The 25,979-nt window shown below is 34.8% G+C and overlaps 1 protein-coding gene and 1 pseudogene across 4 annotated transcripts in view; one reads left to right on the forward strand and one right to left on the reverse strand.

The window, feature by feature from the left end:
* LOC107689995 (rho GTPase-activating protein 17-like) overlaps positions 1–9,825 on the forward strand; it is a 34,256-nt gene extending 24,431 nt beyond the window's left edge. Inside the window, exons 17-20 of one of the 4 annotated variants that reach the window (XM_016488221.1) lie at positions 2,464–2,603; positions 3,894–4,244; positions 8,079–8,125; positions 9,221–9,298. In XM_016488221.1, the coding sequence (XP_016343707.1) occupies positions 2,464–2,603; positions 3,894–4,244; positions 8,079–8,086 (499 nt within the window). In that variant the 3' untranslated portion in view covers positions 8,087–8,125; positions 9,221–9,298. Of the gene's footprint in view, positions 1–2,463; positions 2,604–3,893; positions 4,245–4,727; positions 5,315–6,909; positions 6,914–8,078; positions 8,126–9,218 lie in introns of those variants that run through there. The other 3 variants (XM_016488218.1, XM_016488220.1, XM_016488219.1) reach the window with 3 other exon arrangements.
* Positions 9,826–10,977: 1,152 nt separating this feature from the next.
* LOC107689996 (sodium/myo-inositol cotransporter 2-like) lies at positions 10,978–24,929 on the reverse strand (annotated as a pseudogene).
* Positions 24,930–25,979: the final 1,050 nt, after the last annotated feature.

Genomic DNA, 25,979 nt, shown 5'->3' on the forward strand with positions numbered 1-25,979 from the left:
GCAATAAAAATATTGGTATCGGTACTCGGTATCGGCAAGTACCAAAAATAAAAGTATCGGTATCAGGCGAGTACTGAAAAAAGTGGTATCGGTGCATCCCTATAAAATATAAGAATATAAATATATACATTTATATACATGTAAATATTTTCAAAATATATACTGTATGTGTATGTATTTATATATACATAATAAATATACACAGTACACACACACATATTATGTAAACAAAAAGTTTTATTTTGGATGCGATTAATCACGATTAATCGTTTGACAGCACTAATTTATATACCTAAACAGAAACTAAACAATAAATATATGTATAAAATTCTATTTAATTAGCTTTTATTTTATTTTATTTTTTACATTTTAAATTTTCATTTTAATTTTAGTTTACGTTTTAGTAATTTCGCAGTTATATATTTTGCAAATGCTATTATCCAAAGCGACTTAAAGCAATTTGTCAAAGAGCTGATAGTATTCATAATATACAATACTGGGTTTATCACATCACTATCTGCTTTTGTCATTTTATTAGCTTTTTTAATTCATTTTCAGTTTTAGTTCTAGTACTTAGTACTAGTATTAGTACTTTAACAACAAAATTTTTTAAATGTTAAGTGAAAAGTTTTTTTTATGTGTAAGATTTACACCTAATATTTATTTTATTTTACACATTATATATGTATATATTATACTTATGTATTATAGATAGATAGATAGATAGATAGATAGATAGCTTTATTTAAAGTAAAAACAAATTGTAATAGTTTTAGTTAACAATATAAACACTGATTAATTTTACATTAATGAAAGAATACTTCATTTTTTAACTATGGTACAATGTTTAGCATACACAAAAAATGTTCAAGGTTTTGCAGTTAAATTTAGTGGCAAAATATAAAATGTATCAAAGTCTGTTGTCCTTTACTGGTGTAAATTTACAGTATATATATATATTTTTTAATTTGGTGATGCAACATTCAGTTGCATAGTGTGCACTATACTTGATATTTATTGCCTATTATTAATAGCAACCATCACGGGTCTCAGAGCAACACACAGTAGTGGCGATCCTTATTAAATTAGCATTTTTTAATGAAATGGTTGAGTGAATGATTCAGCCACCTGTTTTGTTTCTGTGGCGTAACTATATAACTTGTGGTATATATATATATATATATATATATGTACATACATTATTTTTTATGATATGTTGAAAATGTTACATTTTTATGCTGAATCCTTAAATTCTACAAACCATTTGAAATCTCATCCGTTCCCAACACATCTCTCTGGTTGCTGTCCCAGTGGCCAGGTGGTGGTCCTGTCCTTCTCCTCCTTCCCTTCTGTGGAGACTAATACCCCACTGTCACTCTCTGGCGTGAGTGTTTCATGCTGTCTCCCCTCTTCCCTGTAGCCCTGCTAACAAACAGCCGGAAATCGCCCCTCGTAGAGCTGGCACAGTAAATAAAAAGCAGCACTCCACGCCTACCTTCCAGCCCCCTCTGCCTCCCATTGACGACGGGGGGGTTTTCGTGTTTGAGCCCTCCCCTCTGTCGCCCACTGGCGGGGGGCTGGAGGCTGGGATGTAAAAATTAAGCTGAAAATGTGGGGCAAAAAAAAAAATTTAAATAGTAAAATAAATCATTAAATAAAAAATTTTAAACTGCTTAATAAATTTTGATAGTTTTTGCATGCTGGGATAGTGTGTAGGATTTTTTGTTTCTAAATCAATTAAAAATAAAATATAGTTTATTATTAAAAGTTTATTATGAAGTTATAATTTGTTTTGTTCTGTTTTGTAAAGACTATTCAGAAATCATAAATCATTAGATTAATCCCAATTATTTGTATAAAATTTATGGACAGTTTTATGTATTTCTTCTGGTTTGTTTCCAGCCAGTCTTTTACACATCATATTTTTATTTTTTCATTTTTTTTAGAGAGTCCATTGCAAAACACTTGGGACCCTTGGATTCAAAACAAAAGTTTTAAAAACCCTGGTCAATATAATAAAGAAAAGTTTCCCAACCTGTTTTCCTGTTTTTGATTTATTAATTCGGGAAGATTGAAGCAAATGCCTCTCAAATCTCAAGTTAAGGATAATTTGTCAAATTATCATGCTGATTTATCCCAGTCAGGGCCAAAATCCTTCTAGTGTCTCTTTTCTGTAGAATATTCTCTGATGCTTGAATTTGTGTGTCCTGCCTTGCCTTTCTCTATTGCTTGTTCTTTCTTTAGTGGAGAAGATGCACTGCATGCGGAATAAAACACTGCTAACTTTGCTAACTGTGTTTCCTTAAAGCATGTCCTATATAATATCTGTATTAACTTTTAAGTGCAAGTCATTAACTCAACTTGGACCACTACATTTTACCGTCCCTGCATGTGAACTGACCTGTGTATACATCCTGCAGTGTGACCCCTGATGGAACTTCCCTGCTTTTCTTCTCTCCCCAGTAACATCGCCCGAGATCCTGCATCCACACCCCCTGCCATGAGGAACGGCCCGGGAGGTCTGAGTGGGACGCCCGCTCAGCTGAATGTGGTGACCCCTACCTCAGGTCCTAAGGGCCCCAGTCCATTCTTGGGCCGCAGAGGTCAGAACTTATTATCTTTCCTCATATCTTTATTCAGATCTATTAGAGATGTGCAATATATTGGTTATCATATTACAGTTTTTTTAATAGTTATCAGTCAATATAGAGTACACTTCCATTTAAAAGTAAAAGAAATTAACAGTTTATTTCAGCAAGGATGCTTTACACTGATCATTATGTATTTAAATATTAAATATAAAAAATATGAAATTTTGAAAACAAAAATATTAAGCGGCACAACTGTTTTCAACCTTGATAATAATAAGGAATGTTTCTTGAGCATCAAATCAGCATATCAGAGTGATTTCTGAAGGATCATGTGACACTGAAGACTGGAGTAATGATGCTGAAAATGCAGCTTTGCATCACAGGAATACATTACATTTTAAATTATATTCAAATAGAAAACAGTTAATTTAAAGTGTAATAATATTTCACAATATTACAGTTTTTACTGTATTTTCGATATAACAAATTCAGCCTTGATGAGCATAAGAGACCTTTTTCAAAAACAAAAATAATTCTCTTGAACAGTAGTGTATATATTTGTGTATATATAATTGTTTTATGTGTTACATATTTAATTTTGCATGCTCATTTCCCCAATTTTTACATTTACATTACTTTTACTAACTTAATCTTTAAAATAATAATTTAGATTTAATCATTAGCAAGTCTCAAAATTAATATCCATTTTTATACTCTATACATTATAATGTTGTGATGCCTAAGTTCACTTGTAGCATTTAAAAAGGATTGATTTTTATGTTTGTATTGTGTTTTTAATCAAAATTAGTTAATTAAAATTAAATTCAATCAAAATTCTTTCTGACAAAAAGCTATTTGTTATTTGGACATTTTTCAGCTATAATTAATTAGAAGCGAATTAATTAAAATGTCATAATCAGTGCATCCTTAAAGGGAAAGTTCACCCAAAAATATAAATTCTGTCATTAATTACTCACCCTCATGTCGTTCCAAACAGAACACAAATTAAGATATTTTGATGAAATCCGAGCGCTTTCTGACCTGCATAGACAGCAACTCAGCCGACACGTTAAAGACCCAGAAACATAGTAAGGACATCGGTAAAACAGTCCATGTGACATCAGTGGTTCAACAAATCAAATATCTTAATTTGTGTTCAGAAGATGAACAAAGGTCTTACAGGTTTGGAACGACATGAGGGTGAGCAATTAATGACAGAATTTTCATTTTGGATGAACTAACCCTTTAAAATGCATGTTGTCAATTAGCCAGTGAAATCATGTCTGGACCGTTTGGTTTCAGGTACAAAGAAACAAGCCCCAGCACCTCCCAAACAGAGCGTAAAAGCGGCTCCTAACCAGCCCTCAGCCCCGAGCACTCCTCAGCCTCTCATCGCACCCCGCCGCAACAACCAGACCCCCATTCAGGCCCCCAGCCACCCTCCTCCTCAGCCTCCTCCCCAGAGCACAGAAGAAGCCGAACCGTCCCTTCCCAGAACGCCCACCCCTCCCGGTACACCTCCTCACGACGGCTCCCAGCTGCGCCCCAGGCCCACCCCTCGAGCACGACCCAAACCCAGCGGCCCGCCACCACCACAACCATCTATCGACGGCGCCAACGGTGTCTGTGTTTCTGGATCCAAGATTATCTCAGGTAAGGAAAATCCTGAAAAAACTCCAACAACATGCTGACATTTTTGCACAAAAAAAAAAGATTAATAATAATAAAAAACACATTTTTGTTATTTTATAAATAAATTATACAATTGTTTAGAATTATAATTATGCAATAATATTAATACATTATATTAAAATATAAATCCTTAAATATTAAATATACATATTTAGATTTTTTCCATTGAAAAAAATATTATTTAATTTATTAATATGAAATAAAACCAAAATCTTTTACAATGTCCAGCCAATGTAATTATAATAAATAATAATGGACATTTTATTTTATTTATAATATGATTCATTATTTCATTTTATTTGTAAAAATACAACATATGAGCAAAATGTTGTACATTGTGTAGCCAATGTAATTATAAAAATGATCATGGAAATAATTAAATACTTTTATAAAAAAATTATTATAATCATTTTAAAATGATTAATTGTTTCTATTTATTTCTAGAAAATACAAATACAGCATATGACCAAATTGCAAGCTATATGGTAGCATCCAGACATTTTTTTTCATTTCATCTTTTTTCTGCATTAATAAAAATATGGAAATTCAAACGAAAATAGCACATTTATCCTTTTCCTGAGGTCAAATGTACACAACTACAGAAATGGACTTGTCTGTACAAACCTGATGGGAACGTCAAGCGCTCAGTGGATGTCATTTGCACTCTCTTTGATTGTTTCATTATGACACATTTCTACAGCTCAATCAACTCTAATATGGAAACACACTCGTCTGGAGTCTGTATAAACGGCAGGTGTTCAGTGTCAGTCTATTGTGTACCTCAGAAAGCCCAGCACTCGCCCCTGCCAAACAACTCTCCTGAGGGTTTGGCTCCATTAAGCTCATTTAACATGACGAAAGAAACTTGCAGATGCTGTTGGAGACTAAAAACTCCATCTTCAGATTATAAAGTTTTGAAACAATCCCAGATCCAGAGTTAACAAGCTTTATTTTCATAAGTAGGCTTGTCAGGATAGATGTCGTACACAGTGTGCAAGTGTTAGCAGCATACAGCAGTGGTGTTTGAGCGATAAATCTTTAATACAGGACAAAACAGGTGTTTTTGTTAACTGTTTTATGCATTACTTGCAGTATAGTTGTGGCAAATTTGATATTTAACATTTATATTTAAATATACAATATAAAGGTTGCGGAATTATTTGATTGTCACAACTTTCAAGATTTTGTTGCCTCGATCCTTTAAAGGAATGTTCCATGTTAAATTAGATAATAATAATAATAATACGGTTAAAAATATTAATAATGATTTTATTTTATTAATAATAAAGTGTAATAAAGGTTAATTAAATAGAAGTTGAGCTCTATAGACAGCATCCATGGCATGTAGAAAATACCTCTGAATTATAAAATGGAAATAATTTTTAAATAAAAAACGAATAATAATTTAAATTCTATTTATAATAATAATAATAATAACAACAACGATAAATATGAAAAGAAATAAAGGTTCCAGGTTAAATAGAAGTTAAGCTCTATAGACAGCATCCATGGCATGTAGAAAATACCTCTGAATTATAAAATGGAAATGATTTTTAAATAAAAAACGAATAATTTAAATTCTATTTATAATAATAATAATAACAACGATAAATATGAAAAGAAATAAAGGTTCCAGGTTAAATAGAAGTTAAGCTCTATGGACAGCATTCATGGAATCTAGAAAATACCTATCTACACTGAACAAAATTATAAACGCAACCCTTTTGTTTTTGCCCCCATTTTTCATGAGCTGAACTCAAAGATCTAAGACTTTTTCTATGTACACAAAAGGCCTATTTCTCTCAAATATTGTTCACTAAAATTGAAATAATTTTAAATAAATGAAAAATAAATAAGGAAATTAAAATGATATAAATGTATGTTTTAATAATAAAAAAATTAATACAATTAAATATGAGAAGGAATGTTACAGCTTACATTAAATTAAAAGTTAAATTCTATGGGCAGCACCATGGCATGTAGAAAATACCTCTGAATTATAAAATAGAAGTAATTGTGAATAAATAATAATAATAATTTTGTTTTAATTAAAAATAATAAAATAAAATATGAATAGGAATGTTCCATGTTAAATTCATTACTTGTAGAACAATGGACAGCATCCATGACATGTAGGAAATACTGATGAATTATAAAATGGAAATAATTTTAAATAAATAACAATAATAAAATAATTTACATTTTATTAGTAAAATAATAAAATGAAATTAGTAAAAACGGGCAAAAAGCCTGTTTACAGAAATGCACTTACAGTGAAAGTCTAAAGTAATCATAATAAATGTATAACTAAACAATGTTTTAGTTTTTGCAAATTAAGGAATGTTAAAATTATTTTTTGTGATACTCAACAGCATGTCGCAGATGTTGTCAATTGAGCTTAACTCGCATTGACCCTGAAACATTCCTTGAATGTCATGTAATCGATAGAATATTAATCTTTGAATTTGTATGTTTAATTTGGCTTCAAATATTTTACATAAAAATCTCAGATGATTCATTCTTCTGTTCGTCTTCCTGAAACAGAACTTTGCTGAAGTTGGGCAGAAATGTATCCAAAGAAGTAACATTTCGATCAGGGAGAAAGAAAAAAGTCTTCATTTGAAAGATGAATTCTATTCTTGGAAAACGGAATGTTCCATGACAGTTAATTATCATAATTTATTATTAATCATCATGCCATTCAGCCCCTTTGTTTATTTGTCCCTGGCATCTATTATTTCAACTCAGAACTGAACACAGATCTTCAGTTGTGTTTAATACCGAAATTGACTTTCATCCACACACACACACACACACACACACACATCTTTATGTCTGGATTTCACATTTCTCCCTCATAACATGAATTGTCACCATTGGCCTGACTGTAGGATGCGTCGTGTGTAATAATCTTAGTGGTAAGTTTGGGTCAGTGAAACCACATGCTGCAATAGATGGATCCGTTTCCAGCGGTTGTGGAAATATCAGCAGCCGCCAGGAGTCCTTCAGTGTTTGGCCCGAGGTTCAGACGCTCTCCTGCTTCACTGCACACCGCATCTGCATGAGAGAGAGCTGCGATGCTGCCTCGTTTAATGACATTACCAGCACCATGATTAATGCTCCTTGCATTGTTTAAAGAAATCACCACTTTCAGTGTTTAATGACACTATTTTTGGTGGTTCATTGCCATCAGAACTTCATCCGAAAAGCCAACATGAAGTCAAACCTCACCCTGTTTACTTTCCTGATATTATTGTGCACATGTTAATCTGAAGAAAAATACACTTCATACATTTTTAGAGAAGTTGCTTACGTTCAGCATTTATTTGATTTAAAAAAATACATTCACATTGTGCAATATTAATACAATGAAGGATCATGTTACAGCTTTGCATCACAGGAATAAATTACATTTGAAAATATATTCAAATAGAAAACCGTTATTTTAAATTGTAATAATATTTTGCAATTTTACAGATTCACTGTATTTTTAATCAAAGAAATGTTCTAATTTTTGAAAATATTTTTCAAAAATATTTAAAAATCTTACCAACTCCAAACTTTCAACCACTGGTGGTTGTAATTTGTATAATCCAGTTAATTTCGACATATTATGGAAGTAAAATTTGTTGCGGAAAATGTTTCATGTTGACTTTCAAAGGCTGAGATGTGATTGGATTGGCTTTATGGAAGTTCACAGCTGTCTGAATTGTGATTCGCTTCACTTTGCTGGTGGTTGCTCGTCATCAGTGTTTGATCCTTTGAACATGTTGTGACGTTGTTGCACTGTTACAGATGTGTGATCTTCTGCCTGTGAGGTGTGGTTTGAGTGGCAGGCGATGGTAAGAACTCTGGGTGTATCAGTCATTGTATTGTCAGCTCCATCTGTGTGTGTCTGAATGCTTTCTTTGCCTGTTTAATCCGACTAACAGCAAGTTAACCTGCATGACAAGCTGCCTAACCAGTGTCTTTGTGGCATGTCTTAGGATAAAATACCAGCACATGCTTTATGCAACTAAACATACAGTAACTCCCTACCCATGAACCTCGGCTGCTTCTGCAGGGTGTATGTTAGCTGTGCCACAGATACTGTATTATTTAACATTATTGATTATTTAACATTTGAGTATGCTACAGTTTTAAAAGTTTGGGGTCATATTGGTTTTTTTGTTTAAATAATTTTATTTAGCAAGGATGCCATAAATTGATCAAAAATGACAGTAAAGATTTTTATAAAGTTACAATATATATATATATATTTTATTTTTTTATTTTATTTTTTTTTTCTTAGAGTAAATGCTGTTCCTTTAAACTTTCTATTCCTCAAACAATCCTGGAAAAAATTAATTAAGCAGCACAATTGTTTTCAACATTGATAATAATAAATGATTCTTGAGCAGCAAATCATATTAGACAGATTTTTGAAGGATCATGTGACACTGAAGACTGGAGTAATGGAGTAACTCAGCTTTATATCACAGGAATAAATTACATTTTAAAATATATTCAAATAGAAAAGTTATTTTAAATTGTAGTAATTTTTCACAATATGACTGTTTTTACTGTATTTCTGATCAAATAAATGCAGCCTTGGTGAGCATGAGACTTCATTCAAAAACATTAAAAATCATACTGACCCCAAACTTTTGAACAGTAGTGTACATTTTATCATGTTTAGATATTAATATCATATTAGTATTGTTATTGGTTTATACATGTCACAACTACACTACATTATTTTCATTATTTAATCATTTAAATAAAATAATATTAATATTGGATATCACCCAAGTGCATCTTGTTAAATGATACATTCTTGTTTTGTCAAATATTGCTTGTTTATCTTGAAGGTCAGTTTTTTTGGAAGTTTAATTTTGGTGGAAATATGATAAATAGTTTTCTTTGAAATATCCTAACTGTGCATTATGATTGCACAGATGGAGATGTAGAGGAGAGATCTTTGACGGGACCAGGGCTGGATCTTGTCCCAGAGCTTGAGGAGGATGAAACCACAGAAACACTCTCAGAAGATGAACACCAATCAGAAAACACCGCCCTGTGAGGTGGGCGGAGTCCAGTCTTCACACAGCCAATGGAAAGCTATGTTCGTAATAGAATACTAGCATACTTACTGCATAGTGTATTGTTTTTAAGGATGTGAAAGCATGCAAAATGAAAAACGTTTTAAACGTGACCTCAGTTACCTTTTGAATTAATATAGGTATTAAGCATTCAGATTTAAGTAAAAAAAAAAAAAAAAGTATTTTGTGAGAATGATCAAATGAGTCATCACAGTTGCTTAAAACGTCACAGTGGAGATGGAATGTCAAGTCGATGCATTGCATTGTGGGATATGGTACCCAGCACAGTGTGCAATTATAGTAGGTCATCTGGGTATTCAAAGCATACAGAAAATAGTACATACAGCACAAATAGTTTGGTAGTATGCTATTCCTAACATAGCCATTCACTTTAACCTTTAACCCCTAGAGAAAACTCTCTCTGTCCTCACAATGCTGGCACATTGTAACTACATACCAGGGAAAAAAAAAAAAAACAGTACGCACATTAACATGCTATACATTTTTAGCATAAAGCTAGTTTGGGTTTTAATCAAGTATGAATGTCTTTCAGTTTTGTGATGTTTTGCGTAACAAGCGTTATATATGTGCCTTGAAAAAACGTACCAAATCACTGAGTTTGTGTGACACTTTGCTTCATGTTTTTGTTGGTTATCATGGTGAATGTTTTTTTTTGTTTTTTTCAAATTTATTTTAATAATTCCTTTTCTCTTTTAATACAAAAATTGGATAGAAAAAAAAAGCTTCAGAAAAATAATGGTTATACAGATACGATTGATTTAATACATGCATACGATTTGTATTTTTTAAGTATTTTTCCTGGGGTGCAATACTGACTGCAGTGTAGTGTTATGACATTAGTCGTTTTTGTATTAGTTTAGTAGTTTTTAACAATTGTAATTGTGTTTTACAGGGTTTATGTTAGTGGAGTATGTACTACCAAGTACCAATTTATTACATTTATCCATCCACTGTTGACCATTAAAATAAACCCTGCATGTGCTATTATGAAATACTTCATTCTCAAAATGACCAAAGATGCTTTTTTTTTTTTAAAGCGTATGATCCTGTGTCAGAGCTTTAGGGGGTTTATTTCATGTTGTACGCAATGCAAAAACAGCACTGACAACATAAATGTGAATGAAAGGGTTAATGGATCAGTCAAGCTCAGGAACCGTCAGCTAGAAAGCCAAAGTCATTCATTCCTTTCAAGAGTGAGTGTGTGTCTTTATTTCTGTGGATATGTTGTCTTTAATTGGCTCTTAATTGTACATTTTGATTTTTTTTTTCTGTTTCACCCCCTTTTGTACGTCTGGGTGCACATTTCCTCCATCTGAATTCTCGTTCTTCATGTTCTCCAGTGCCTCAGATGAACAGATGTTGTACAAATTCATTTTTTTCAACACAGCAACTGTTTTCCGATTATATATCTAATAAAATGCTTAATTACAGAAATCAAAACCAGTTGTTTTTTTAAATACGGTGTAATTTACAGAAACATCAAGGACAAATTGGTGAAGTGTTGGTTGCAAAAAAAAAGTCAAAACTGATTTATGATATATTATAAATAATATTAATTTATTAAGTACATACTGCATGGAGATTTTCTTTCACACCAGTCACAATAAATTATGAAGGACAAGTGACTATGCCCAGTAAGCGAAGAGAAACACAGCCACTGACATACAGATGATGAGGTTGGCGTTTACCAGGTGTCTCATACAGGGCTCTTCCTCGAGGGAACACGTCTGAGCCTCTGGAGGAGGAGACTTGGGTTTCTCTCCTTTCTGCTTCTCCATTCCACAGATCCAGAACAGAGCAGACTTGAGTTTAGATGAACCTGCATTGCTGGACGCAGAACTACTGGAGTCTGCTGACAAATAATGCATTCAGAATTACATGTAAAGAGATAAAAACAAGTATTACCTACATGAATATAATTAGGAGATTTAGTGCATTTTATATCATTTGTTTGCAGATTGCAATTTTTATGTAATGCAATGATGTTCAGATATTAAATGTGATGTAGATATTTAAGTAATGTTTGGAGTCATTGTATGCTTAAAAATATTTCAGTTCCTCCATTTGTTTCAGTTCCTCTCATATCTTTCCCCTCATTTAAAGGGATAGTTCACCCAAAAATGAAAATGTGATGTTTATCTGCTTACCCCCAGGGCATCCAAGATGTAGGTGACTTTGTTTCTTCAGTAGAACACAAACGAAGATTTTTAACTCAAACCATTGCAGTCTGTCATCATATAATGGAAGTGAATGGGAATCACGGCTTTGGGAGTCAAAAAAACATACACAAACAAAACCAAATTAAACCCTGCGGCTCGTGACGATACATTGATGTGTAAAGACACGAAATGATCGGTTTGTGCAAGAAACTGAACAGCATATCGTTTTTACCTCTTATTCACTGCAATGTCTGAACTGTCCTGAGCGCGTCTTCGACAGCCGGCGCGTGACGCATCTTCTTCTTGCTTTACGGCGGATTGCAGACTTATAAGTGCATTACTACCACCTATCTCTCAAATGGACCATTGACACTCTATCTACAATCCCAATTAGGAGTGTCAATGGTCCATTTGAGAGATAGGTGGCAGTATCTCAAGAAGAAGAAGACGACGCGTCACGCACTGGCTGAAGAAGAAGATGCGAGACGCGCTCAGGACAGTTCGGACATTGCAGTGAATCAGAGGTAAAAAACAATATAAATACTGTTCAGTTTCTTGCACAGACCGATCATTTTGTGTCTTTACACATCAATGTATCATCACGAGCCGCAGTGTTTAATTTTTTTTTTTTTTTGTGTATGTTTATATTATTTGTATGTGTATTATTTTTTTTTACTCTCAAAGCCGTGATTCCCATTCACTTCCATTATAAGACTGACAGACTGCAACGGTTTGAGTTAAAAATCTTCGTTTGTGTTCTACTGAAGAAACAAAGTCACCTACATCTTGGATGCCCTGGGGGTAAGCAGATAAACATCACATTTTCATTTTTGGGTGAACTATCCCTTTAAACACACTGAAAAATATGAAATGGCTTTGTCTCCCTCTGCTGGATAACTGGACTATCAAAAAAATAGATCGGGATAAACTAGACAATTTGCAACACCATTTATCTGTGCCTGCATATGGATTGGACAAAGTACCCTCTTTTGTAGGATATGCATCATTTTCCATGTCTTTTGAGTACTGTGTGGCATCCTCGATCATCTGGAGATCTGAAACCACAACCTCTTTGCTTTCTGTCACAGGGTCAAAGCGTGTGTACCACGTCAAATGACTGATCTGGAAAATAACAAACCCTTTATATGAGTGTATTTCCCAAATTAAAGGGATAGTTCAGCCAATAATTGTAATTCTGTCATTCCCTCAAGCTGTGCCAAACATGTATGAGTTTCTTTTTGTCTGTAGAGCACAAAATATTCTGAAACATTTCTGTAACCAAACAGTTGACGGTAGCCATTGCTTTCTATAGTATTTTTTATTTTCCATACTATGGAAGTCAGAAGTGTTTGGCTTGGACCAACATGAGGGCAAATAAATGATTTTATTTTGGGGTAAACTGTCCCTTTAAAGGGGTCATATGATGCTTTTTTAAAGATAATTATTTTGTGTATTTGGTGTAACAGAATATGTTGACATGCAAAGGAAAACTTGAAATCGCATCATATGACCCCTTTAAGGTTTATGAAAAGACATTTCTGAATGCAAAGTATTTTTTTTTGTGAAATTGCAAACTGGGTTAGGGTTGGTCTTTTGTGTGTGTGTTTTCTAACCTGCTCCAGTTTGGGCTTCTCTGTAGCCAGACTAACACACACAACCACGATGAGTGTGAGGACAGTGAGAATGATGGAGAAGTACAGGTAGTGAACATATTTGATGATGTCAGGCCTGTTGTCGCTCTCGTAGCACTGTGGTGTTGGATAGACGAAATCCAGAACCATCCTTGTACAGCCCACCACCATGCCCACTATCAGACCCCAGAATGCACCCTACACCAACACAACAGAAAGATGAATGAAACAAGAGACCAGGTGTGTCATAAATTGCATTCTTATGCACTATTCTGTGCGATTTGGTAGTATAAATAAGTAGTCTTCAAACTGAAAATTCCCAAAAAGTGCACTTCAAATACTCTGATGATGCACTTGCCTAATGCAAAAAAAAAAAAAAAACCCTGAAATATTGAGCACAGTGAAATATTGAACAATTCATGCACTCAACAAAAGCAGAGGAGGAGGGGCTATCAGACTCTGATGCTGGATGATAAATAACCTTCTGAGATTCATACACTAGATGGAGTATGTGATGGAAAAAATGCTTTGGTAAATCATAATTATGAGAAGTCGAAATATGACGGTCAATTATGAGATCAAATTCACAATTATGAGATAAAAAGTTGACAACTGTCATTGAGAAGTCTGAGAAACTAAGTCATAATTATGAGATAAAATGTGTTAAATTAAAAAAATTGAAATTATGGCATACTGTCATAATTATGAGAGAAAAGACTGAAACAAAGTCATCATTATGAGATAGAAAGTCATTATGACAAAAAGACAAAATTTTGAGTCATAATAATGAATTAAAAAGTTGAAACTGACACACAAAGTTATTATTATGAGATAGAAAGTCATTATGACCAAGACAAAATTATGAGTCATCATTATGACAGAAAGTCATTATGACAAAAAGACAAAATTGTGAGTCATCATTATGAGATAGAAGAAAGCCATGACAAAAAGATCAAATTGAGTCATTATGAGATAGTCAAGACAAAATTATGAGTCATAATTATGATAAAAGTTGAAACTGACACAGTAAGTCATCATTATGAGATAGCAAGTCTTTATGACAAAAAGACAAAATTATTAGTCATAATTATGAGATAAAAAGTTGAAACTATGGCATAATTGTGAGATAAAAAAAAACACCTTTTCATGTCAATGAATGTCAAAATTTTGGCTTTTCGTATCATGATTTGCCAAAGCATGTTTTTTTAAATTCTGTGGCAGAAATGGGCTTACGTAGTACATAGTGCATATATAAGTGCATAGTGAATAGTAGGTTATTTGGGACACAACTACTTGTCTAAATGAGTGAGCTATTGATTCATTCGCTCAAATGCAGATTCATTCAGGAACTCACTGCTGTCAGTTGATCAAGAGAAGTCCAATGATAATGGTGTGGATTTTGAACTATTTTCATTGCTGGGGCAAAAATAGACAAAGCAACTAGCAAAATATCTTTAATATCTTTTGAATACAAATATCACACTATATAGTGTGTTGTTGGTCTTATTATCCACTGTGATTACTACAGCAAAATCCCACCAGAGCTAACAAGTGCTTGTGCGATACTACTTAAACATTATTCACAATTTTACCCATAATATAGGTCCAATTTTACACAAATTATTAATGAATGCTTTTCAAAATCGGTTTGATGCTTAAATCTTACTTGAGTGCTTGATCTAAATACATAAGTTTGTACCTTCTCATTGGTTAGTTTCCAGAAGCATCCCGTGAAGAAGACGACTGTTATGGGGGGCTGCAGGTACATACTGATAGACTGGATGTAGATGAAGAGCTGCCCACCCTGACTGGCCTGAACCAGAGGAATCCACAGCACTGACACCACCACTAACAACAGCAGCTGAAACAGTCCAGCTTTACAAGAGCACAAAAATTTAGCATTTGCAGTCGTAGAATGACAATACTAGATTAATTTACCAGAAACAAACGCTCACCAACAAAAGAAGGATTTTATTTGTTAACAGCTTCTAGCCACCCAACATCGTAAGATGTTGATATTTGGTTTAATATAAGTTCTGAAATCGGTTGACCAAAATATTTCTATGTTAGGGTAATTTTGTTGGTTTTAAGTTGTGCTATTGAGTATTATTTGAGTCTTTCAAACATCATATTGGCGTTAAACACTGGCAGTTAATCATGAACCATGAAAAAAAAAAACAATAAGCAAAAACCAATGTCTGCTAAACATTATAATGTTAATGTCCACATAATGTTAAATTATACATAATGTCAGCCATGGTATTAAATAACTCAAATTCAGCATCTGTCCAATGTTGGAGGTTGATGCAAGCCAGCGTTGGGTTTTGGGGTCAACCCGATTTCCTTTCCAACCAAAATTCAACATCTATCCAATGTTGGAGGTTGACAACAAGCTAAGGTTGGATGTTGGCGTCAACCCGATTTTCATTTCCAACCAAATCAACATCTGTCCGACGTTGGAGCCTTTCTGGGTACTTTTAAATGCAAACAGCCATTCTGTGTCAGGACAATGTCTAATGCCAACGTCAATTTGATGTAGAACACTGACAAATACTGTTGATGTTGATATTTTTGCTGGTTTTAAGTTGGGGTTTTAAGTAACCAAAATTCCATGTCTTTCAAACATCACATTGATATTAAACACTGACAGTTAATCAAAAACCAACATGTTAAAACATCATGTTAATATCCACACAACGTTAGATTACAACATCATTAGACGTTGATATTTCATTGGTTTTAATTAATCAAGAGTCTGTCCATTGTAGGTTGATCCAAGTCTGGTTGCAAAGGGATGAAAAACTTTCAGACACTTTCTAAAAAATTTCCAAAATTTTCTGAAAGTTTCCAAAAAATCCTGTAAAATTTCCAGAAATTCTGAAATGTTTCCAGAAATTAGATGCAAGCAAGCCAACGTCATTTCTAACCAAAATTTAACATCTATCCAATAATGGAGGCTGACGTCAAACCAATGTTGGGTTTTGACGTCAACCCAGCTTTCATTTCCAACTAAACTGTCCAATGTTTACACCTTTCTGGATACTTTTAAATGCAAATAGCCATTTACAAGAGTGAGAAACTGATGAATTGTCCTTTAAAATCAAGTGTGTATAACAACTTGTTGATGTCATACCTTCCCACAATCATGAGCTCCCACTCGGAGGCAGTGCGGCGGATGTTTCTCCAAAGGTCCATGGTGAAAATGGTGCTGGAACTGTTGAATATGGAAGTCAGAGAGGACATGAGAGCAGCCAACATCACAGCCATCATTAAACCCCTCAGACCTTGACAAACACACAAGAAGAAAATGATTCATCGCAGCCACCTGTTCTAGAAACTGAAAACTATAGAAAAACAACCTACATATGAGTAAATAATCAAGCAATCTCACTGATACCTGCAGGAAGAAGCTCCATGACCAGTTTGGCGTAAGCAATGTCTGAGCAGCCCACCGGATTCCCACAAACTTGTTTACACACATCCGGGTCTCCACAGCCCACCTCGTCTACAATTCACACACACATTCACATACATTTTAAGATAACAAATTGTGCATTTTAGATGTTCAAAGGTCTTAAACTTTGGTGTTTATTTCAGACACACCTGGGTAAAGTATCCTGCTAATCATGCCTGGAATCACCATCATGAAGAAGGGCAGAACTTTGAGGTAAGCAGCGAGACCCTCCTTTAGCATGCACAATGTTCTTGGAAGCAAGAGAACGCTGCACTATCACCTTCACACAGGGACGATAACAAAATATATTACGTTTGGAAGGTATGTGGTTGCTAGGCAGTTTCTAAGGTCTTTTAAATGATTACTAGGTGATTGCTAATGAAGTGTTTCAAATGGTTGATAAATACAGTATATAGAAAGTTCTAGAACTAGCTAGAACTTTCCGACAGTCAAGGAACTTAAATCTAGCAAGCTAGTGCTTGAATCTCGGTTGATCCAGAACTTTGCAATATTTAATAGAAAATTTAAAAGATCCAGAGCTTCAATCTAGCTAGAATTAATGACAGCACTAGAACTATATCTAGATATATGTAGAACATAAATTTAGTCTAGAACTTCTAGATAGATCTACTTCAGTATATCTGGATCAAGCGGCAACCTCCCGCTGTCTCTCATGAAGCCAACACGGAAGTGACTAAAACTGCAATTCATCAACTGGCCGCTAGAGGCTGGCTCCAAAAGGGAGTCAATCATAGACTCCCCATGTTAAAATGCCCAACTTTACAGCAGAAAAAAACATGTTTACAGCCTGGTACAAAAAGTGGTTTTGGTCTATATAGCTAATTTTGCCCTTCATGACAACTGTGAGGGGGGTGAATTTTTTTATAACTCATCCGTTTAAATTATATTAAGCCTTAAATTTCTGCATAATTAAGGGCGTGGCCACTTGAGTGACAGGTGGATTGCCGCTGCTGACACCGGCATCAAGCAAGGTGGGCGTGGTTTCAGCAACCAGCTCCCGCCTTTTTGCCCATTTTCAATTATCCGGGAGTGATGCGCGATGGCCGGCTCCGCCCACTTTGAGCTTCAAAAACGCTCTTCAGAAACCTAAGGGTGACGTCACGGACACTACGTCCATGTTTTTATACAGTCTATGACCTGGATTGATAGTTCTAGAACTTCTACATAGATAGAAACCATCATACCCATCATGAGTAATGTGTTCAAAATAAGCAAGTTCAATCAACACTGCTGGTTCTTCACCTGGTCAGAGCACCAGTACCACATGGAGGGTATGGACATGCCCAGAATCACTCCCGGCCAGGGCAGGTCAGAGGTCACAGGGTGACGGAATATGTGAAAGGCATCCTCCCGTGGGATCCCGCAGGTGGTGTTGGGCACTCGGATGGAGGGAATGGCCTGAGGATACTTATCCAGGACAGCTTGAAATCCCCCAACCTCTGCAAAGCCTTCACAGCAACATTGAGAAGAGTATATTATTATTGTATTAAAGGCTTCAAGACTTAAATCAATATGATTGTCACGGTCACTCACTGAAGCCCATGAGGATCAGGGCTCCTATCACCATGATGAGAGTCTGAACTGCATCGGTGTAGATCACTGCTGCCAGACCACCTGTGACCACATCAGTCAAGAGATGCTTTAGCAGATTATGAGACTTCCTCATATCTGGTTTTAGGAGAATAGAGAAGTCCACACTGCTAATGTAGTTATCGTTCTTGCTGAGAACAGACCTCAACTATAACTATAAAGTTTTAATAATCATTCAAATTCTGTGAGAATGGGGACATGCACTCTACAATTAACAATAACAACACAGAGGAACGATATTGTCGGAATAACTTTCAAAGTATTTTTTTCCGGCTGGCGAACCATAAAAGCACTGACAGACAATCAGAATACATGTGACTTCAAGGGAGTAGTTTTGTTTTATTTATTTATTTATTTGATGTGAAGAGGGTTTTTTATTTTTTTGCTAGTAAGAACTAGTTTGATGTATTTTTATGAATTTGGAGCTCCCTATTTATTGTCGCAAATATATCATAAAGCAATTAATAGTTTTTCACAGAATTTCATCGTTACCATCAGAATGATTCTGAAGCTGATATTTCAAGCTAAAAAAAAATAATAAAAAATAAAAACTTATATCAGGGTTGCCAACCTTTAAGTTCAGCTTGGAGTGAGATTTTCAATTCATAAGGGGATAACAATCTTTTGGTGAATGCAGCTGAATGCCTTTTTTAGCACCATTTTAAACTTTCAAATTTAAATTCAGTATTTGCTTAAATTCATTAAATCACTTGTGCTTACTTATAACCGACGAGTATCATTAAAAATTTTATGCAAATTGTTAACTTTTTAAATTTAACTTTTAACAAATCTAGTGTTTAATCATGTCTAAATAATTATCAAATGCAAAACTCACTCAATGCAAAATGGGTGGACATTTCAGCAAGACAATGATCCCAAACACAGCCAAGGAAACTCTCAATTGGTTTCAGAGAAAGAAAATAAAGTTGCTAGAATGGCCCAGCCAATCACCTGACTTGAATCCAATAGAAAATAAGAACTAAAGATCAGAATTCATAGAAGAGGCCCACAGAACCTTCAAGATTTGAAGACTAGAGGCGTCTTGAAGCTGTCATTACCAACAAAGTATTAAATACATTTATTTATTATTAAATACTGTAGATTTGAAACTCCCAGTCTAACACCCCACACCCGCTCTGAACATCTCTCCACACAACCATCAACACCTCCTGTAACCCCCCTCTCCCCCACTCCTACGTTGCAGATCAGTGAGGATGATGTGCGCCAGGTCTTCAGAAAGAACAAGAGAAGAAAAGCACCAGGCCCAGACAATGTGACACCAGCCTGTCTGAAAACCTGCGCTGACCAGCTGGCCCCCATCTTCTCACAGATCTTCAACAGATCACTGGAGCTGTGCAAAGTCCCTGCCTGCTTCAAACGCTCCACCATCATCCCCGTCCCAAAGAAACCCAAGATAACAGGACTTAATGACTACAGACCTGTGGCCCTAACGTCTGTGGTCATGAAGACATATGAGAGGTTGGTGTTGGCTTATCTGAAGGACATTACTGGACCCTTACTAGACCCCCTGCAGTTTGCTTACCGAGCAAACAGGTCCGTGGATGATGCAGTCAATATGGGACTGCACTTCATCCTGCAACATCTGGACAAAACAGGGACTTATGTGAGGATCCTGTTTGTGGAATTTAGCTCCGCTTTCAACACCATCATCCCAACACTCCTCCAGACCAAACTAACCCAGCTCTCTGTCCCTAGCTCTATCTGTCAATGGATCACCAGCTTTCTGACAGATAGTAAAGCTCTTTCTGATTCTGATTCTGATTCTGATTTCAGTAGTTCACTACTTTTTCCCGTGTCATTCCATTTTATTACACAGAACTTAATTTCTGAACTTATTTGTTGTGTTTTATTTGTGTGTATGGATTACTCGGGTTGTTACCGACATCTGGTGAAAATTTCATGTCAACAGCACTTTTAGAAACATATTTACTGGGAAACATGTAATGGTGACATGTTCAATACTTATTTTACCCGCTGTATGTTTATTAGAGATCGCAACTCTGTTTTTCAATGGCTCTGGCGCTACAACGAATTACGCCACATTAAGTGCGCCAAAACTGTATTTATTGGTTGAATTTCATATTAAAACTTACAAAATGTGAAAGCTTGTTTCATATCACTTATATACAGTTGTTTTATAAGTCGAGCATGTAAAGAGCGCGGAAGATGATGTAACTGCAGCGCGCTTATAATGAAGAGATTGTTAATATCTTTAACAGAGAGATTCGAATCTCACAATTAGCAGATGATACTACTTTATTCTTGAAGGATAAAGAGCAAGTTTCTCCAGTCTTAACTACAATTAATGCCTTCTCTAACGCTTCTGGGCTCAAACTTAATTTATCTAAGTGTGAAATTATTTGCTTATTTACTTAGAAACTGGAATCGAAAATATTCCAATTAAAAATGAAGTGAAATATTTGGGGATTCATATAACGAAAAATGTAATTAGACAGTTTCTGAATTTTTCTCAACGGTTATTGAAAACAAAATATATTTTTAATAATTGGCTCCAAAGAGATTTATCAATTTTAGGCAGAATTTTCTTATCCAATTGATACATTATGTGTAATGTATGCAAAGTTGTATTTCGTTAATGTCATCTCTGAATTGTTTGCAATAAAAAAATTAAAAAAAAAGATTGTTATCGTGCTTTAGATTGGGTGCTAATACAGTTATACACTGAACAAAATTATAAACGCAACACTTTTGTTTTTGCCCCCATTTTTCATGAGCTGAACTCAAAGATCTAAGACTTTTTCTATGTACACAAAAGGCCTATTTCTCTCAAGCCTTTTGTGTACATAGAAAAAGTCTTAGATCTTTTGAGTTCAGCTCATGAAAAATGGGGGCAAAAACAAAAGTGTTGCGTTTAAAATTTTGTTCAGTGTAGTTATCGTTCTTGGTGTAAACGGCCCTAAAAAGTGCTAAAATATGCGACCTGCGATGGTGTAGAGAGCGGTGATGCCGAGGAGCAAAACCACAGCGAGGTAGATGTTCCACTGCAGAGCCTGCTGGATGAACACAGCTCCTGCATACATGTCCACCTGCACACAGACAGAGCAACAGAGAGATCATGTCCAAGTCCGCTCTGGTCATTCGATTTTTAAATCGAGCATACTTACTGATATCTTTGTGAAGATGTAGATAAATAGATATAAAACACAAAGAAATAACTGTATTCTTTTTCCACCAAATTTTTTCTGTAAATACTCGGGCATTGTTGTGACCTGCAAAATAATGGAGAATCATCTTAATTCGCACGAATTGCAGAAACAACCAGATGAACACAGTTGTATACATACACAACCGTTTTTGTCGGTAAACTTTTTTCAAATAAATTGAAAGTTAAATGACATTTTAAGAATTTCAATTTGCATTAAATAATGATCTGTTAAACATTAGGTAATGTTTAATAAGTACATTAGTAAACACTGACAAGCACATTATCTCATATTTCTAGATATGTGAATGCCTTTGTTAGCATGACTTGTTTTTTTTTTTTAAATAAAAATACAAATAAAATGTTTGAACAGTAGTATGTACACAATTATTTTTAAAATCTAATTTATTGCTTGAGATTTGTTAAATTGACTCCTAAGTGTATGTATTACTGCATTCTGTTGCTGTCTCACCCTTGATGCAATATAGATGGGTAAAAACAGCCAGCCCAAGAGCAGCACCATCAGCATGCCCTGCACATCAACATGAGGCATGATGAATCTCTGAGACATTAACTAAATCACAACAGAAAGACGTCACTCATTCCCAGAATTCTTTGCCTTTTTACATAATGTACTCTATTAAAGTGGTATATTCAGCAAATTGATGTACTCTCTATCTCTTAAATTGTAGATCTCGTGTGCTTACGTTCCATTCATAAGCAGTGGAAGCGATACCCGCTGCCGCCCCAGAGCCGGCGAGACCAATGAAGTGACCACTGCCCACATTACTGGCAAACAGAGAGGCGCCCACCTGCACAAACACGACAGATGAGGTGGAAATTACACTTGATCTAAGATTCATAGTCTATTTAAATATATATTATACTTAACTTTTATAACATGAATCTCCCCAGATCAAATTTCATCCCGAAATTAAAAGGGAAGAAAAATACATTTTGAATAATAGGCCTATTTTTTAGGTCATTTCATCATTTTCATGACAATTTTAAGACATTAATCATCAAAAATTCTTAATTAAAACTAAAACCATAAACAATTTTCCTTGAAATAAAATAAACTTAAAATGAATTAAATATTAATTTAAACAAAATATTATATATAAAAAAAACTAACTTTTAAAATAATTAATTAAATTAAATAAAAAAAAAGTTTCTTATTTTTCTTGTTTAGTTAAACTTGAAGCACTAAAATAACTAAAAATGAAATGCATAAAAACGGGAAATTTTCAAATAAACACATAAAAAACAACAAAATTACTAAAACTAACTAAAATTTTAATGAAAATATAAAAATAATTCAAATAATGATTCAAAATATTAACAAAAACTATAATTGTATAACAGTGATAGTAAAATAACATTGTAATATGCATGCGAATTACATGACAGTAATGAGAAATATACTTTTGTATTACAGAAATAAGAGCTGGTGGGGAAATTGTGCTTAAAGGGTTAGTTCACCCAAAAATGAAAATTAGGCTGCGTTTTACTCACCCCCGAGGCAGGTGTATATGACTTTCTTCTTTCAGACGAATCCAGTCGGAGTTATATAAAAAATTGTCTTTGATCTTTCAAGCTGTTTAATGGCACTCAGCGGGTGTTGCATGTATCAGTCCAAAAGAACTTAAATAAAAAGCACCCGTCCATATAAAAAGTGTTTCACACGGCTCCGGGGGGTGAACAAAGGCCTTCTGTAGCAAATCGATGCGTTTTTGTAAGAAAAATATCCATATTACGCAGCCTAATTTTCATTTTTGGGTGAACTAACCCTTTTTAATTGTCACGAAAATAATGGCAGATGTTAATGGTCCTAAAAATAGGCTTCCTTTTCTTTATGCAATAATGTTTTGGTAGTAACACTGTAACACTGTATAATGCATATATTTTTTTGTATTACAGAAACGAAAATAATGTCAAAATTGTCAATGCTCCGAAAAATAGACTTCATTTTCTTTATGCAAATATATATGGTTTGAGATTTACTCACTCACCGGCCACCAAGTCATGTTTTTGCCAGCAAGGAAGTATCCATCCACTGTGCTTCTCTTGGTCTTCCACATGGACTGTTGAGTGAGCAAAGGTTATAAATACGCCATATACAAGATGTTAAGCCATAAATGTGATAAGTAACACGTTTACTGGTGTAAAATTCAGCTATGATATGTGTTATATTACAGAGAGAACAAGAACCTGAAGCCTGCAAACACTTATTATAGAGAGTTTTGTCACTGTGAAACACATCATCACGATACAGCTGTGCATTTTGTGATTTCAGTAAACTTACCCACAAGCCCACTGCCAGAACCAAGAGGAAGTAGATGACAAGCACCACTACAGGTGCATCTCAATAAATTAGAATGTTGTGGAAAAGTTCATTTATTTCAGTAATTCAACTCAAATTGTGAAACTCGTGTATTAAATAAATTCAATGCACACAGACTGAAGTAGTTTAAGTCTTTGGTTCTTTTAATTGTGATGATTCTGGCTCACATTTAACAAAAACCCACCAATTCACTATCTCAACAAATTAGAATATGGTGACATGCCAATCAGCTAATCAACTCAAAACACCTGCAAAGGTTTCCTGAGCCTTCAAAATGGTCTCTCAGTTTGGTTCACTAGGCTACACAATCATGGGGAAGACTGCTGATCTGACAGTTGTCCAGAAGACAATCATTGACACCCTTCACAAGGAGGGTAAGCCACAAACATTCATTGCCAAAGAAGCTGGCTGTTCACAGAGTGCTGTATCCAAGCATGTTAACAGAAGTTGAGTGGAAGGAAAAAGTGTGGAAGAAATCTATGCAAAACCAACCGAGAGAACCGCAGCCTTATGAGGATTGTCAAGCAAAATCGATTCAAGAATTTGAGTGAACTTCACAAGGAATGGACTGAGGCTGGGGTCAAGGCCTCAAGAGCCACCACACACAGATGTGTCAAGAAATTTGGCTACAGTTGTCGCATTCCTCTTGTTAAGCCACTCCTGAACCACAGACAACATCAGAGGCATCTTACCTGGGCTAAGGAGAAGAAGAACTAGACTGTTGCCCAGTGGTCCAAAGTCCTCTTATCAGATGAGAGCAAGTTTTGTATTTAATTTGGAAACCAAGGTCCTAGAGTCCGGAGGAAGGGTGGAGAAGCTCATAGCCCAAGCTGCTTGAAGTCCAGTGTTAAGTTTCCACAGTCCGTGATGATTTGGGGTGCAATGTCATCTACTGGTGTTGGTCCATTGTGTTTTTTGAAAACAAAAGTCACTGCACCCGTTTACCAAGAAATCTTTAAACTACTTCAGTCTGTGTGCATGGAATTTATTTAATACACGAGTTTCACAATTTGAGTTGAATTACTGAAATAAATGAACTTTTCCACGACATTCTAATTTATTGAGATGCACCTATATATCTGTGGTGGCCAGGGTGGTCGGGCGCGATGTGTCCTCGGCGGTGGGGGAAGGGGAAACGACGGGATGCTCGGTGGCAGCCATGAGGAGTTTCTCAGGCGTGTGTCACTTTAAGACAACAGACCGTAGATAATCGCTCTCATCTACACACTTTGACAAACACACTCAATGTAATGATATGAAGATGATTATACATTATCTAGCCTGTATTTGCATGTTAATGCTTTTCCAAGATTCACAGAGATACTGGGTATAAGTTACAGAAAAAATGGCAAATGTTTCCCTATGGAGTGTAAAACTAAAATGTTAACTCCTAAGAAAGGACCACTGGGAAAAACTCAGAAATGGCTTTATACTCACATTTTCTGATTTCAAATCCAAATTTGATAAAGAAGCCATACAAAAACCATGTTTCCTCACAGATTTACTGGATTGAATCAATTTTACTCTCGACAGAAAAGAGAAATATATGCAAACACGCTTATAGCAGCCTGGATGATAAATATTGTTCAGGTTTAAGGTGTAAAGTATTATTTTAGTATTGAAGTCTGTAAAGGCATTTGCATTTTCTTCCGCCTTAAACTCGGAAAATATCACACCATTAGTAACCTAGTACAGGGTTCCCACAGCTTTTGACCAGTGAATTTCCATGACTTTTCCGGTTGTTCATAATACTGAATTAAAAGTTTAGTTAAGATCTCTTTCTATAGACCTAGAAATGAACATTGTAAAATGACAATAAGGTGTAGCCTAAACCTGAAAATCACAACATTAGTAACTGCCATACTAATTAATACCCAAGTATGTATAGTAAACAACAACATAAGTATATATTTTACTGATTTAGTCCGTTTTACTTTAAATAGGCAAGTAAAAATATAACAACAGCAACCTAAACAAAATCTGAACATTTGTTAGTAGAACATTAGTCATTTCTAATTCTTCTTACTGATCCTAATTAATATCCATTAATGTTCACATATGCACATCCAATATCATTCAAACTCATCAAAAATAAAAACAAGCAAGCATGCTAACATAGTGAAAAGTGCTTTTTCAGCCTGCAGAATTGAACAAAGCTGAATCAAAGATCTCAAGATTTCTCATACACGTATAGCCATTACTACATAAACA

Source organism: Sinocyclocheilus anshuiensis, unplaced genomic scaffold, assembly GCF_001515605.1.
Source record: "Sinocyclocheilus anshuiensis isolate Anshui unplaced genomic scaffold, SAMN03320099.WGS_v1.1 scaffold1609, whole genome shotgun sequence".
NCBI lineage: Eukaryota > Metazoa > Chordata > Actinopteri > Cypriniformes > Cyprinidae > Sinocyclocheilus > Sinocyclocheilus anshuiensis.